We start from the raw sequence: 16381 nt of genomic DNA on the forward strand, positions 1-16381 counted from the left end.
TTTAATATTTAAGAAGCAAAAATGGAGACTAGTAATGAAAGGTTTCCTAAAACCAATGTTACTTGGGAGCAGGAGCGAAAGCAGGGAGCGGGAGCGAAAACGGGAGCGACAGCGACATTTTCAGAAGCTCCCAGTTTGGGAGTGAATCCCAAAGCGATTTTTTTTTAATGTATATATTTTTTATATTTTTTAATTTTTGATACATATATGTCAACAAAAACATGTAGAATGATGAATTAGATATAAAAAACATAAAAAAACATAGATTGATCATTGAACCATATCACATCAATCATCTAGAAGTTATAATCTTCATCAACCATGTCCACAAGTTAGTAACATACATATTACAACTGCAACATATTGAGTCTCGTGAATCTTGATTCATCAAATTCAATCTTAAAGTTTCAACTTCAAGCTTGCAAAATTGAAAATTCAATATATAACATTTATCATCATTGATCACCAAAGTTGTACTTGTAAGCTAAGTTTAACCATTACAAGAAATAATATCTTAGATATTTCTAAGTTCTAACTTCTAACTGTTAACATGAAATGAAATGTTATAAAATGAAATATGAATAATGAAATGAAATGAAACAACTTTAGTCTTTCATGAAGGATCATATTCATAATTCACAATCATTACCAATGAGTTATAATTGCCAACTTGGCAACTTCAAACTTCAAACTTTCATTGTCACAGTCATATATTGTTTACAAAAAATATCATTATGATATGAATGAGTCAAGAGTCAAGAGTCAAGGACTCAAGACTCAACAGTTATGAAAACTAATAGAAACTAGAAAAGACAAGTAAACTGTAAATCTACATGTGGCCCTTGCCACGAGAGTCTCCTGTATGAGCAAGTCGTGGTGGTCTTCTAAGAGTCTCCTGCACAGATCAACGACCAAAACTAGAAGGCACATGCCTTCCACGTGAGGGTGTAGATGGAGTGGCAACAGCAAAGGAACAAGACTCGGAACTCGAGCACTGTTACTGGATGGTGGAGGTGGCATGGTTGCTGCAGCTGCTTTATCTTCATCCCTTATAAGTTCCTCTTCCAGTTCTTCAAAATGTATAGTGCCATCCTCCAAATTGTCATCCTCTGGGTGGTTGTCCCAAATTTTATATGTGGGATCCTCATAAGCCCGATCACAGTAATGACTCAACAACCTCAAGTTGTAGTGCACATAAACCAAGCTTTCTGCCCAGTTTTCATTGAGTCTGTTTCTTTTCACATTGTGTATGAAGCTATAGGTGCTCCAACACCTCTCTGCAGAAGAAGTATTTACAACCCGTGATAGAACTTTTTTTGCCAATTTTGGCAAAAGTCCCTGGTCGCCATATGTTTCCCACCATGTGAGAGAATCAAATCTGTCTCTGTCTTCTATTGCATGGAAGTTACCAAACAAACCAATGCCACTAAAGTATCTACCTATTTCAAGGCGCACAGCTGCACATTCCTCCCTGTCAGGTATCAACTTTTCAATGCTTCCAAATATCCTCTAGTTACCTCTACATCTAAATGGGGTTTGGTCCTAATCCCACCCCCTGGTGCAGGTTAGCCCAACCAAGATGTAGAGTAGTATTTTGGCGTAAGGATATACGCCAAGCAATGTAGTGGAAGATTAAGTTTATTCCACCGTACACAAACACAATCGTGAATCAGTTTGTACAAGTCGGGATCTTTGTTATGAACAGTATCTTTTATTTGCCCCAACATGGTATCCATCTGCTTATACACCTCGCCAATCACTGGTTTATCTGTATCTGCAAACTGAATCATGTGATAAATTGGCTTGGTGAAATCCAATACTTGCCTCACACTTGACCAAAACATACCATCAAGAACGGCCTCCTCCACCAGTTCAAAACCTCGCCTGTCAGCTGCATTTGTAGCCCTTTCCTTTAATACCTGCCAGTGTGGACTTGATACCATGCTAGCCAGTGACTCTCTTACCTTCAAAAGGCGCCTAAAGGTGAGGTCATAGCTACCAAATCTGGTCTTCGCAATCTTCAACAACTCCAATCTTGAGTGACTGCGGAAAAGGCCATGGGTATTGCTATGATTTGTAATAAATTTTATCATTTGTTTGTCTTTCTTGTACAAATCACCAATCCATTTGTATTGTGCATTTTTGTTCTTAACAACATCATGCATCAGAAGGTTCAATGTGTGAACCAAACACCCAGACCAAAATATGTTGGGGTATTTATCCTCAATAATTGCTCCCGCTGCCTTACAATTAGGAGCATTATCAGCGATGACTTGGATGACATTGTATGCCCAATAGGGTCAATTGTTTCAAGTAATGCTTCTGCAATGTTGATGGCGGTCTTGAACTTGTCTGAGTAATCATATGCATTTAGAAAGATGGCACCACTAATAGACACAGCAAGAACACTTATCAATGGCTTGCCTTTTACATTTGTCCATCCATCAGATACAATGGACACCCCATGGTCATTCCAAGAACTTGTCATTGTATTCAAAGAATGTGATAATTTTGCTTTTTCATGATCAAGTCCAACGGTTCTTGCCTTGTCATACCTAGGGCTCTTGTATCCTTTAGGGGCATCATTTATGGCAGAAACAATTTCGTGCCAATAAGGTGAGAGAAGAACATTGAATGGTATCCCACATGCATAGAGAAACCTATAAACTTTTGAATCCACATCATTCCTAAACCCCTCATCAAGGAAATCTGATATGGTTCTACGCCTTAAAGCTGTTGACCCTATGCCTCCATATCCACTGCCTTGGGAGGATGCTGAAGGAGTTCTTTGTGCTTGTGATTGTAAGCTTGGTTCAAAGAAACCCCTTGATTTTTTAAATTTGTATTGGGCTTCCACCTCTTCCCTTATATATTTGGCTCTATCTGCTGCTGACACAGCTGCATAAGTTTTGATTCCTATTTGTTTATCTCTGTCCCATGGCCTTTTCCCGCAAAGATGTTTTCTGGCACGGGTGTATGAACCTATGTAATTATTGTTGCAATGGGGGCAATGAAATTTAGTGGTTCCACCCCCTTTCCCTGCTTCAGGCCTGTTAACATATTTCCACAATGGGGTTTGGTCTCGTTTAGTTTTTTGAGAGTCATGTTCACCCTCCTCCAGCGCCTCACCGGAGTTTTCATCAAATCCACTTTCTCCAGCTTCTTCATCCCCCTCTTCATTTTGGCCCCTCCTTTTCCTACTCTCTAGCACTGTAATAACCAGAAAAGGGACCATGAAGAGGAAAATGCCAAGAAATATAGCCAAGTCCATGATGTTTGATATTTGTAGGCTTTTGAATTTACAAAATTTAATGGGAATGGGAATGGGAATAGGAATGAGAAAATTAATTTAATTTATTTAGATTAATTAATTTCATTTATTTAGATTCATGATTTTTTTACTAAATAAATTACACTAAATTAAATTAAACTAACTAAACTAAACTAAATTACTAAATTACTACCTAACTAAGGTTTAAAATACTAAATTACTAAGTTACTAACCTCCTTGCAGGCTTGCTCCTTGCTCCTCGGCGCTCGCTCCTCGCTTCTCCTCGCTCCTTTGCTCTCCTCAACTCATTCAAGTCACAATGAAATATTTTTTGCCCCCAAGCCCTTTTAAAACAAAAAAAAAATTAAAATGAAATTATTTTGGCGTCCGCAGAAATTTTTTCTCCCGCGATCACTCCCGAGCTTTTAATTTTCGCTTCGGGAGCGATGCGGGCGACGCGGGGAGTGATTTGCGCAAAAAAAAATTCCACGGATGCCAAAAAAAATTTCATTTAAAAAAAAAATTGTTTTAAAAGGGCTTGGGGGCTTTAATTTCACTCCGGGAGTGACGGGAGCGACGCTCCCGAACTCACTCCCGATTTTGGCAGGGAGCGGAAATTTTTTATTGGGAGCGCGCTCCCAAAATCGCTCCCGAATTCGCTCCCGATTTTGGCAGGAAGCGGAAATTTTTTATCGAGAACGTGCTCCCAAGCCGCTCCCACCCGGAGCGCGGATTGGGAGCGGGTTCGAAGGGGGGGAGTGCTCTCCCGCAACTCTACCTGAAACCTTAGGTAAATGTGTTGATACATTATTTAAAATCAAAGGATCGCTCGCAGGAAGAGATATCATAATCTCTATCAGTCTTGCTGGAACAAGTAACCCCAGTTTTTAAAACCGCTCACAAAAACCGGTTACCGGTCCAACCGGCCGGTTAGCTGGCCTGCCGGTCGGAACCGGCCTAAAAACCCGGTTAACCCTGCCTTGTGACCGAAATTTAGCCCTAACCGGTCAAAACCGGCCGGTTTAGGACGGAACCGGCCGGTTTGTAGCAAACCGGCCGGTTCCGTCCTAAGCCGGCCGGTTTATGGCAAGCCCACCATAACTTATGAAAAAGCGCAGGCAGTTTGTGGTTTAGGGGTTTTGGGGGGGAGCGAAAGGTATTTTCCCTCCAAAAAGGCCCTCTCCAAGCTATAAGAGACCCCTCTCACTCTCATTTGTCTCACACAACTGATTTGGAGTGTTTGTGAGTGTTTGTGAGTTTGTTTGTGAGCTTGGAGAGTGTGGAGTTTATGCTGAAGTAGTCATCTTGGAGTTGGAGTTGGAGCTATTTTGGAGAAAGTGTGTAGCTGTCAGTGGAGTTGCCATCTTCAAGAGGAGGCTAAGAGAGCTAGTTTGCATTTCCAGGTAAGGATTTGCACTTGATAATTCCTCATTTGAGTCTGTTGTCCATGAATTTTTTTTTTGTGTTATAAACTTCTCACTTCTATGATCTACCATCCAGGGAGTCATCATGCCTCCAAAAGCCGAAGATACTGCATGGGCTCATTGTGATATGATTGATGGCAAAATGATCTGCAAATATTGCCAAAAATCCATTCAAGGAGGGGGTATTAACAGGTTCAAGCAACACTTGGCTGGGATAGGAGGCCATGTAAAGCCATGTGGAGCACCAAATGAAATAATAGGGCATATTAGGGCAGAATACCTTCAGAAGTTTGAGACTCAAGTCACTGAACCAATAGAGAAGTTTGTGGCTACACAGTTTGGGAGTCGAGACTCAACCAACTGAGTTTGATCATGATGACTGAGACTCATGAGAAGTTTCAACTTCAAGTGATAATGTTGATCACTATTATAGTATTACTATTATCATATATGTAGAGTCTAGACTGAAGTCTTGTAGTAGGCCACTAGCCCCATAGTTTGTAGGCTTTATTTTTGCACTCTAGTGGCCATTTAGAGCCACATTGCTTATGTATTTTGTCGATGATATGTATTGCACTCGGTGCCATTTTGATATATTCACCTTTAAGGCTTTACATGGTATATCAATGACCAATCTTTGCATATTTTGTCTCTATTGGCTTGGAATCATGGTTTTAAATCTTAAAAATAGTTTTTTTCATTAAAAAATAATTATTTAATGTATTTTTCTAAAACCGGTTCGTTTAGACCAAACCAGTCCCGGTTAGACCGGTTCCGGTCGGTAAATCGGTTCATTAGGTGGACCGGTCCGGTCACCGGTTCCGGTTTTAAAAACATTGCAAGTAACTATATTAGTCCTAGATGTGCTAACCAATTGGTGATTCCTGAATCAAATATAGTTGAAACAAATATTTTTGGCATATGTAACAAACAATACGACATAAGCAATCTACACCTAAATATTGGAGATTATACTTTTACCTCACAATTCACCGTGAAAACCTTATGTTTTAACGATAGTGACATTGTTTTGGGATCACCCTGGATGGAAACTCTAGGGTCCTTTATTCTAAATACTTGGAAAAAAAATTTAACATTTTCTTACAGGAAGAAGAAAATAACACTCCAAGATGTTACGCTGAAACCAAATTTAGTAACGCCAGAAGATATATCAGATATTTCAAAAGTAATGTCTCAAGAAAGTAAAAAGGTATTACAAAATATGCAAAAAGAAATTGACAAAATCACTGTTGACAAAAATGAAGAAGTTTCTCGACTTAAAAACCATAGTGAAAAATCACTAACGCATATTAAGAAACTTAAGAAGGATAAGACGTCATTAGAAAACAAGGTACAACAACTTATCGAGAAGGAAGCATCAAATGTAGGAATTCAATTTGATGACAAAACAACAAATACCGATCCAATGAATATGAAAACTCAAGAAAACAAGTTAGTTGAAGAAACGACACACTTAGATGTTGCAGTTCAAACGATGAACATCCCAAGTGAATGTTCCATAACCAACTCAACATCATCTTCGCCAGAAAAAAATATAAAAATTGCCACATGCTCAATAAGGGAAAATCAAACCAAAAAGGTTCCATATCGAAATCCGAATCACAAGATTAGACAGCTCAACCATGCTATGTATCGATACTATTCAGAACAGAAACAAGAAGTTGATGTTCCAGAGAAGAGTTATGTAACCATAATCTCGTCTTATACTTAGAAGTCGTTACGAAATTCCAGTGATCAGAGTACTACAAAGAAAATTAATTTGGGATGGTCTGATCCCTTCTTAGTGCAACAGTTTTGTTTGTCACTTAGAAGATCATATCAGCTTGTATCGACGAAGATGACTATTCCGAGAGAGAAAGACATTCGAAGCCGAAAAAGAGATCAAGCCTTTTTCATCGACAAGCTTTGAGGACAAAGCTTTTTGAGGAAGGAGGCAATGTAACGAATAAAATATATATAAATAATGTAAAATAATTGTAAACAATAATAATCATAAATAATGATTAGTTAAACTAGTAATTAGGTTGAAGAGGCATGTCTAAATGAGACATGACTCTTCGTGAAGAGACACTTGCCTAATATAAAAGCAAGCCTCTCGTTTTCATTGTAATTCATTCATTCATTATCATTCTTATTCTTATTCACACATTTAATATATAATATTTGTATCCTCATATCTTTATATTCCAAGTTTTCTAGAGTAATTAATTTGTAGAAGGAACTTTGTTCGCTTCACTTTTATAAAATTAAAATACTTCCTTCTTGATTCAAAATAACTACACTATAAACCTTCGTGCCATAAGTAGGAAGCTATCCATAGAAAGTATCCTTACAGCAATTGGTATATAAGCATGTCGCCCATTAACTGGCCCACAAGTGAATCCTGTATATCCTGCCATGACTCCATGAACAGCACTTTGAGCAAGAAGTGTACAGTAGACATTGTCAGAGGCATTGCTTGGGATTGCACGAACCATGTATGTTGGATCTGCAGGCATGGAATACCAAGATGAAAGAATACTGTCATTCAGCTAATCTCATTTAAAACAAATGAAAATTGCATTCAACTTCCAGCTACAATTTCAACTTAGGACCACATCAATCATTAGGTGACTAGCCTGTTAGTGACATCACATAAATACCTACCTTAAACAAACTTTCATGACTATAAATATATAAAGAAAATGAAAAGGTATTTTTGCATATGCTTTAAGAAGGATGAATTGTCATACCAATGTATTTCAGGGTCAATTCCTTGTGTTCCTTTACAGTCATATAATCCTACAAGTGAAGCAAAGATTGTTAAGTTATCTATAATAAGGTGAAGCAATGATTTGCTAGGATAATCATGCTAAAGAAATTGATGATTACATTTATTTTCTGGTAGGTTGAAACTTGAAAGTCACCGATATGCTTCAACTTATCTTACTTTGAGTTTTTCAGAGAGCCATAAGCCAACATCAAGAAGTAACCGGTTTCCTGAGGCATCACGTGAATCCATATTTTGCACACTCTCAGCAACAAGTTCCTGTCCAGCGCCTTCAGCTACAACTATAACCATGTGTCCATTTTCCTTCAAGCGTTTTTCAACAAATTCATAAAGGCCACCTTCACCTTCAAGGTAAAATGGTGATTCCGGTATTAGACAACAATCCTGCACAACCAACAGATCAAAGGCTGTCAGTGGACAAATCTAGTTCAGCCATTCAAGGATAATTTTGGCGTGGGACTACAACTCATATCAGCTGTTGGAAATCAGACCACAAAAGCTTTCCACCTTGCATAGCTTATGAATCAGTTCTAGTGTACAATACAGGGTATTGCAGCACCACAAAACTTCCTTATTATGATCATTAATAATCAATTTTTCCGGGAAAAAAATGCAGTTTTAATTGCCTTCTCTGTTCTGAAACCATATCTATTGCAATATGTTGTTTTACTTCAACTAAATTCGGAAATGAATCAAAACTACATAGGTGATTGGCCAATAATTATAAGCAGCCAAACATCCACACACCAATTCTGTGGAAAATAAGATTCACAGGTTTAACTGATCTGATCACCTTCATGAAGAAGTCACATTGGTAACTCAAAAATCTTTTTGGACAGTACTAAGAGATTTGGATGGAAATCAGGGGAAGATGTCGCATTGGCAGCTCAAAAATCTCCTGAGACAAGACAAAGAGATTTGAATGGAAATCAAGGCCTTACCACATCCCGGCTTGCAAGTGTGGCATACATGGCAATGTACCCTGCCCAAGAAGCAACAATGTATGAGACAAACATTCTAACTTGCATGACATATTTAAATGAAAGCAATGGAAAAATAAATAAAAAATGTTGGAGACTGTCATTTACATAGAAAACAGCATATATGGCTACACTTACTGTAAGGTTTTTAACAAAATACAAAAGATTGTGTATCAGAGAATCAAAAACAATGTTAAAGAGAGGATAAAGGAAAATAATTCCTTGCAACTTCTCACACCAGGCGAGTAAGATTAAAGATCCCCTTCCACATACCACTGTAGCGACCCATGAGCTTGACAAGGCCTATGCCATTCTTAACACTCTCTGCTTCTACATGTGCTGCATTTATAGCCCGTTGGGCTTCCTCTACAGCCGTGTCAAAACCAAAAGACCTGTCAATGACCTAACACATACAATACAAAACCCAAAGTTCATTAGTATCAATTACATACATAAATTAAAAACTATCAGAAAATATCAAATCATATCAATTTAGTATAAGGAGCAGTGTATTTTGAGAAAAATAGTATTGCTGCTAAAGGAAATAACAAGCATCCTCTCTCTTATTTGGTTTGTCAATTTTGAAGGCAAAGAAACATAGAACTCAGTTTGAACGGTACTGCAATATCATTGTCAATAGTTTTGGGGATTCCCGCAACTGCAACTTTCAAACCACGCTTCCGGATTTCCTGCAAATAAGTTTCTATCATTAATAAACATAAACATATTACACTGAAAATAATTACCTGCACAAAGGTACCAATTAGAGTAAATTTTTAAGGTGCCATCCAATCATATCAATATCAAAAACTATTCTCAGTATTAAAATGGCTGGGAGTACAATAAATCTTTTAACCTTGTTCAAGCAACAAAATATATTCATATGCTATTTGTAATTTTCAGTTATTAAAAATGCTTTAACAGTATATTGTAGATTTTAATATCCTGCCCCATTGTTGACTTTTTTAGGAAGGACCAGTGTTGTGAAAAGCGCGATTAAATCGCGCTTTTTTCCCCGCGCCGATTTAATCGCGCTTTTTACACGAAAAAACCGGCTATTTTTTTGCCGATTTTTTCCGAAAAAAGCTCGGGGTTGCTGGGACAGCACGATTTTATAAATTTTTTTTTGGTTTTTCATTTGGTCATTTGGGTTTTTTCATGCAATTTTTTTTGAAAGAAACAAATAATTTTTGAGTGGGGCAGCTTAATGATCAAGTGTAGGCCCTAGTATGGATATGCTATTCATGGTAATGTTAAATTCTTAAAGTAAAAGTGAACCTTCATTTTCATCCTTTTACTTAAATTTTTAACATTACCATGAAATGACTTAGGATGTTTGAGAGTGGTTCCAGCCTCATTGGATTTCATATGGAGAAAGTAGAATTTTAGATTTCATTCAAAATCCAGCAGACTTATCAGTTTTTCAGGATTTCAGGATTGGGAGATTGTAATGTTTCCAGGTGACACCACCTGCTCGAGCTACCCCTGCCACCAGTAGAGGACGTGGTCTACCTCCTATAGCTCCTACTTCTAGTTCTTCAGCTTCTAGAGCACATCAGACTCCACTGCCATCTCCACCAGCACAGGCACCTGCATCTACATCTAGAGGGAAAGGGAAAGCAGTGGCATTTTCTCGCAAGAGGGGCAGAGGAAATCAATAGGATTACACCTCATTTTATTGTATATGACATTATGACATGATGAGATACATTATCATATTTTTTGTTGATATTTTGAGGCTGGGTTGGGACTCAGGAGTCAGGACTTACTATTCAAGACATGATTCAATGTTATGTGTGATTTTAGCGCTATCAATGATATTAAACATCTTATATATTAGTTTTTCTATCATATTTATGTGTCAATGTATTTATTTTATGTTGTAGATGGTTTAGATATTAAAAAAATTGAAAAAAAATGAAAAAAATGAATATTTTTGTACCAAACGATTTTTTCCCGCTTTTTTCCGCTTTTTTCCCGATTTTTCCGATTTTTTTGATTCGTTCCCCGTGCCGATTTAATCCCGCTCGCGCTTTTCACAACATTGGGAAGGACCCTTCCATGTTGGTGATCTTTTTAGATAAACCATGTCACAGAGGCTTGAAATTTGATGTTTACAAGGCCACCATGTCACAGAGACTTGAAACTGTAAAAGTATAAATATGTCAATTTAACCTCGGATGAATTTAGAAAAACACCAGCCCATCAGACATCAGCTATCACTCAGCCAGCCCATCCACCTAGCTGCCTCCAACCAGCCACCTTGCATGCTTTCAGCTAAGAAGCAAATGAGCAAGACACTTATGGAACCATATGTATATAGACCAATATTACATTTAGGGTCTCGTAGAATTTATCACTGAGTGTACAGAATAACATATCGACAGTATTAGTGAAATTATTGGTAATTATCAGAAATTATCAGGAAACTTCAAACAATACAGAAATAATCATTTTTTCAATTTTTTGAACATCTAAAGCAATGGCAACATCAAACAGACAAATTGCTAAATAAATATGAAAATAAAACCGATATATAAGATGTAATATGTCAAAAGGGACATCATACATTGATACTGAAATATGATATTCGTCATAAGTCCTGACACAATAATATAGAATTACATCAAAACAAAAAATAAATGTACCTCCCGAGAAGATCATCACGAGGCATCTAGATACCTACAAGATAATCATAATGCACTAAATATCAGTGATTCCCTCTACCATTTTTATGGGCAAAGGTCACAATTGGCACTCCACCAACAGAAAATACAACAAAAAGGGGCATCTCATAATTAATATCCTGTATGTGGCAAAGCTCACCAAACCTATCCAAGAAAGGAAGGTGTTGATTAGTCTCAACCCAGAGCCAATCAAAGGCAACATGGAGCTGGCAATAAGGTTGTATACATAGATATAACAATAAGGCTATCCGTCAACTACAAAAAAAAATTGAAATATAAAGTCATCTTAGGGCCAAGACCCTCAAAAGATGCAATCCAAGTGACTTAAATATATTCTGTAGATATTCTCTCTTAGTACCCTATTCAGATCTTGTTTAGATGATCATGACAGGAGGAGCCTCGGAGCATCTAAAGAGCACCTAAAACAGGGGAGTCAATACGGAGAGATAAACCAAAGTGACCTGGAGGCCTTTGAAAACTAGCAGTGAACCTAGTCAAAGGAACTTTCAAAGAAAAGGGCCTTGAAGGAGCAGAGAGCTAGGTGGGGATACTAAGTCCTCCTTGAAGTAAAGCCACCCAATGCCCAGACTCTATTAAGGAAAAAGACAAGTATGAAGATGGCCTCCCCAGTTGCAAAAAATGATGTTGTGGAACAGAAGGGTATGTCATTGCTCAATCCAAGCCCACTCCACCTGACACAAGTTGAGCCCACAGATACCACAACCATAGAAGACCAAGGATCTGATGATTGTATCCATGAGGTGCATCTTTGACAAAATGTTTTAGAAGTGATGCTGGAACACTCTCTCAAGAAGGGCAAGGGAGCCATATCCCTTATTGGGTCAAGACTAGGATGCATATCTTGAGTTGAACCAAGGCCTTGAAAACAAAACCCTCAAAGAAGACTTTTCCATGGTGATCTCAATCTTTTCCCATTGAAAATAAAAGAGATTGTCAAAGATCGCAAAAGAAGAAGCAACAAGTTGACTGTGCAATCCCGTAGAACAGGCCAAAAGGATCACATCATTGAAAAATAGAAGCAAAGAGATCAAGACTTGGTTGAAGAGGAATCCATCCCCGGCCTGTGTATGTTCCCTAAGAAAAGATTCAAGACGATCAATGTATATCCCAAACAAAGTCAAAGAGAGAGGGTACCCTTGCATAACCGCAATAAAATGCAATAGACTATGAGCTAAGTGGACACAACCAATAACTGACTCATAAAGTCTTATGATGGCAGCTCGAAGTGTCTCCAAAATATTAATGTTGCTCAAACTCTAAAATAGGGAATCTCTAAAGTCAAATGATGTAATGTCCCCATCATTTTGAGCAGCAAAGCATATTTTTGCAAATTTTGGTATTTTTGTTATTCTGGTAAAAAAGTGGCAAAAAGGTATTTTTGGTATTTTGTTATTCTGGTAAAAAGGTGGCAAACAGGTCAACTCAATAACAAAAGAAAATTCTAGAAGTTGCTCAATGAAGAATTATAAGAGGAGGGAGGAGCTCATTTGTGCATCATCCTAACTTATCATTTCTTATTGCTACTGAAGTGGAGCTCAAGTGAGTTCGGAGCGAGGTGTTCAAGGGAGATCTTCACCCCAGTTTCGGTGGGTTTCATTGTGACCCTAGTTGAGCTCCCAAATTTGGTAGAATTTCTTGCCACCCTAGTTGGATTTCCATTTTTTCCAGATTCATTGATAATCATCTTGCTGGTGATCTCGAGTTGATTTACTTGTTGCAAGAAGGGATCACTTGCCAAGGAGGGCGAGTTTTGGGTGAAGGCCGAATTACTTAACTGAGGGTTGAATTGATAAGAAGGTCGAGTTCACCCATAGAGGCTGAAATTCTTCTTAAGGAGGGGCCGAGCTGACTGGGAAAGTGTGAGGCCGAATACTTACCTACTCAGAGGCCGAATTGCAAATTCTCCAAGTAGGGTCAAGTACCAGAATTTATAGGAGGTTGATTCCATTCTCTCCAGGAGGCTGTGTTCAATATTTCTCTAAGGCCGAGCTCCTTTGTTGAAGCCACAATTAATTGGACAAAGTTGCTTTTGGGAGGAGGCTAAATTTCCTTGCTACAAGGAACCGAGTTAATGAAATTTCCAGGAGGTCGAGTTACTGCTCATGAGGGTTGAATTTCTCCTCAAAGGGACGGGTTCTAAGTGGGGCCTCATTTCAGTGGCTCGATTTTGTTGAGGGCTGAATTCTACCAAGGGGTCGAGCTCACTTTTGTGTTGAAGGCCGAATTGCGATTTTGTGGGGACCTTGATCACCTACAGGAGGGCCAAGTTGGTATTGTTATTTGCTGAAGTATTTTCCCAAGTTCTTCACTCCAAATTTTGTAAAGTAATTATTCCAACAAATTGAAATGATGATGTTACCCTTGGAGTGAATTTCATTGTGCATGTTTACTTCTTCTCGCAAAGTATTTCAGCTTGTTCACTATATGTTTGATGAAATTTATGAAGTGTTTGCGGAAGTGTTCTCTTAAGTATATGGTAGATCTTGCATGGCAGCTTTGTTAAAAGTTCCTTGAGAAGAAAATTTAAAAATTGAAGAAAAATTGTGCATTTTTATTTATGATACATTCAGTGGTATCAGAGCATGATCTTGGTCGGTTGTCATGTTGATACTTATGACCCCAGAAATTTTCAGAACACAAGATATAGAAGACAGAGGTACAGGAGCAAAGAAAGAGAGTTGCCAATTGGTCAAGAGCCAAACCCCCCATTGCATGGAAAGTAAATAATTATTGTATCAAAGGAGGTCGACATGATAGGTTCAGATAAGGATGAGCCGTCATTTTAGGGCCTTCTAAACATTTTGAATGATCTAGCCAAAGAGAAGAAGGAAATGGTTGAGAAATGAGGCGACAAAACAAAAACAAGGGCCACAATGAAGAATCATCCGCTGGTGAAGGGATAGAAGCATCTCAGAATAATGCCATTACAAACCCCTAAAGCCACCCTCACATCTATAGTAGAATATCTCAACCTACCAAGCCTAGTTTCCTGTCTGCCAGCTCCCCAAAACTAGCCGAACAAGAGGACATGCCATTCGGAGAATATTACAGGGAATATCAATCCATGGGGGTTTCCAAGATGCAATCTCTTTTAAATATTTTTTCTTGTTGAAGAGTGGCAACAAGGGCAGAGGAATAGGTGGTGCGCGACTGCGCCCACACAAGGCACAGAGCTACAACACGTTGTTAGGAAGCTAACTCTTCCTAGCTACGATGGCTCTACCAAATGCATAGGAAGGGCATGAATCCCGAAGATGGATACTTTTTTCCATTTGAACTAAGTAACGGAGGCTAATGTTATTAAACTAGCCACCCTACATCTGGAAGGAGGGGAACATGATTGGTGGTACCATGGCCTAACCACCTTAGGGCATGCCAATGTAACCTCTTATGAGTATTTTGCGTTGTTGTACCCATTTTGTCACAAGTCCGAAGAAGCAGTGTACAACATTTTTCAAAGTTTAGAATCATCAGCCAGCACATCATTGTATCATTGTAAACCCAAATTCTACAAGTTGTGATGTAAATGACTAGTATGACCATTTAACTTTTGTAATAACACCTAGGTAAGCCTCTGATTTTGGCGACAAATTTCATCCTGGAGGTTTTTTAACATCACCGAATTATTTATGTTTCTAAACAAGGATGATCGACAAAGTTTTTCCTCCAACTTAAACCCCAAAGCTAGGGTGGAATTTATTGACAAGATCTTAGGTGAGTCCTAGTGTTATATCAAGTCTTTGTAAAAATTGTTTGGGAATAATTTAAGCTATTTGGCTAAATTATTTTATTACAGATCACTTGGTCTATACTAGATCATATTGTGTCGCATAATTGGGTAATTATTTCGAGGGTCTATAACGAAAGGGTATTCCCCCTTTGAGGGTTGAATTTGTAATATCTGATGTAAAAAATATTTTAGTGCATGGTCCCTCATACTTAGACACCATGACTAAAATATTCAAGGGTGGAAAAAATAATTGATCCCCCCTTATGTCAATTAATTAATTTTTCTTGCAAAAATAAAATTAAATCCTAAGACAGAAAATTAATCAATTTAGAGTCAAAAAAATAATTATAGAGAAATTAATTTCTCCAAGGGGAAAAAATCGTGGGTCAAAAAGAAGTTAGTTTTTGAAGGTCTCCCACCAAGGCAAAAATGGATATTTTAAGAAAAATTAAGCCCTTGGACCTTGATGGCTAAGTCAAAGTCAAAATTTTGAGGAAATTAATCCCAAAAAATAGTTTTTGAATTCTCAAAAAATGGGTTTTATGATAAATTCGAAATTTTCCTCAATAAATATTTTCAACGGCAAAGATTAAAATATGATCAAATATTTATCAACGGTCAAGATTATTTTGACGAGGATCAAGCCAACTAGCCATTATTTTCCACTTGGAGTATTTATCTATAAATTAAAAGCCATTTTACTTCTCAAGTCAGGAGAAAAATTATGGCTTTCGCCTATTTAATTTTTGTAACGCTCGTATTGATCCATTGATCTACTAAGAACATTTGAAATCATAATAAAAAGACTTTGGGTTCAATTCATGGTGTTCTTTGTCCATTGCTCTGTGGTATGTGTTGGTTATGTGCTTTCCTATATTGTGCTAAATTTTTATATAAGTTTGTTATTTCATTTGTCAGTGATAAGAACATTCTATTGGTAGATTTTGGGTACATCTTAGGTGATCTGACTCACCATATGTCTAACAATTTTGTTTGAAGAAATATATAGAGATTTGCAGGTACAGCGACCCTTGGGCTCCAAGTTCACAGACGTTGGAGAAGAGTTGACCTTGTTTTGGCTCTGGGAATTTAAATCTGATTTTCTTACTTCGCTAAAGGTTGTGGTTAATACTATAACTTTCAAAAACACATTGATCCAGTGTCATTATTTAACAAATTAATACTCAAAAATATTTATTTCCAAGCCTTGTATATTTGTAATTATTTTGTAAATATACGTCTAACCCTTGTTTGCAATGATTGGGGTTTGAGGTTTTATTTTAAATTTTGTATATATATTGGGGTTTTGGGGAAATTTTATTTTCATTTGCGCAGGTGAGCTTTAAGAAGATTTTGCTAGGTTTTGGAACGAGATCTAGGCCCTTGAGGGCAAGATCTAGTCTCCATTAAGTTTGCAAGGCCAGCATCCAAGATTTTGCAGTGAATTTGGACGATATTTTGAAGATCTGTAGTGAGA

The 16381-nt window shown here is 37.7% G+C and overlaps 1 protein-coding gene across 1 annotated transcript in view; it reads right to left on the reverse strand.

Moving 5' to 3' along the window:
* The window catches only part of LOC149152584 (ATP-dependent 6-phosphofructokinase 6-like), a 269302-nt gene that overhangs the window by 118691 nt on the left and 134230 nt on the right, over window positions 1–16381 (reverse strand). Inside the window, exons 9-14 of the mRNA XM_089441164.1 lie at window positions 9087–9155; window positions 8740–8869; window positions 8428–8468; window positions 7646–7870; window positions 7449–7497; window positions 7050–7204 (exon numbers count right to left, since the gene is read on the reverse strand). Of these exons, the coding sequence (XP_089297290.1) occupies window positions 7050–7204; window positions 7449–7497; window positions 7646–7870; window positions 8428–8468; window positions 8740–8869; window positions 9087–9155 (669 nt within the window). The remainder of the gene's footprint in view (window positions 1–7049; window positions 7205–7448; window positions 7498–7645; window positions 7871–8427; window positions 8469–8739; window positions 8870–9086; window positions 9156–16381) is intronic.

This window comes from Pinus tabuliformis, chromosome 9 (assembly GCF_031772625.1).
Source record: "Pinus tabuliformis cultivar Carrire ecotype Pingquan chromosome 9, CPIR1, whole genome shotgun sequence".
In the NCBI taxonomy this organism is placed as follows: domain Eukaryota; kingdom Viridiplantae; phylum Streptophyta; class Pinopsida; order Pinales; family Pinaceae; genus Pinus; species Pinus tabuliformis.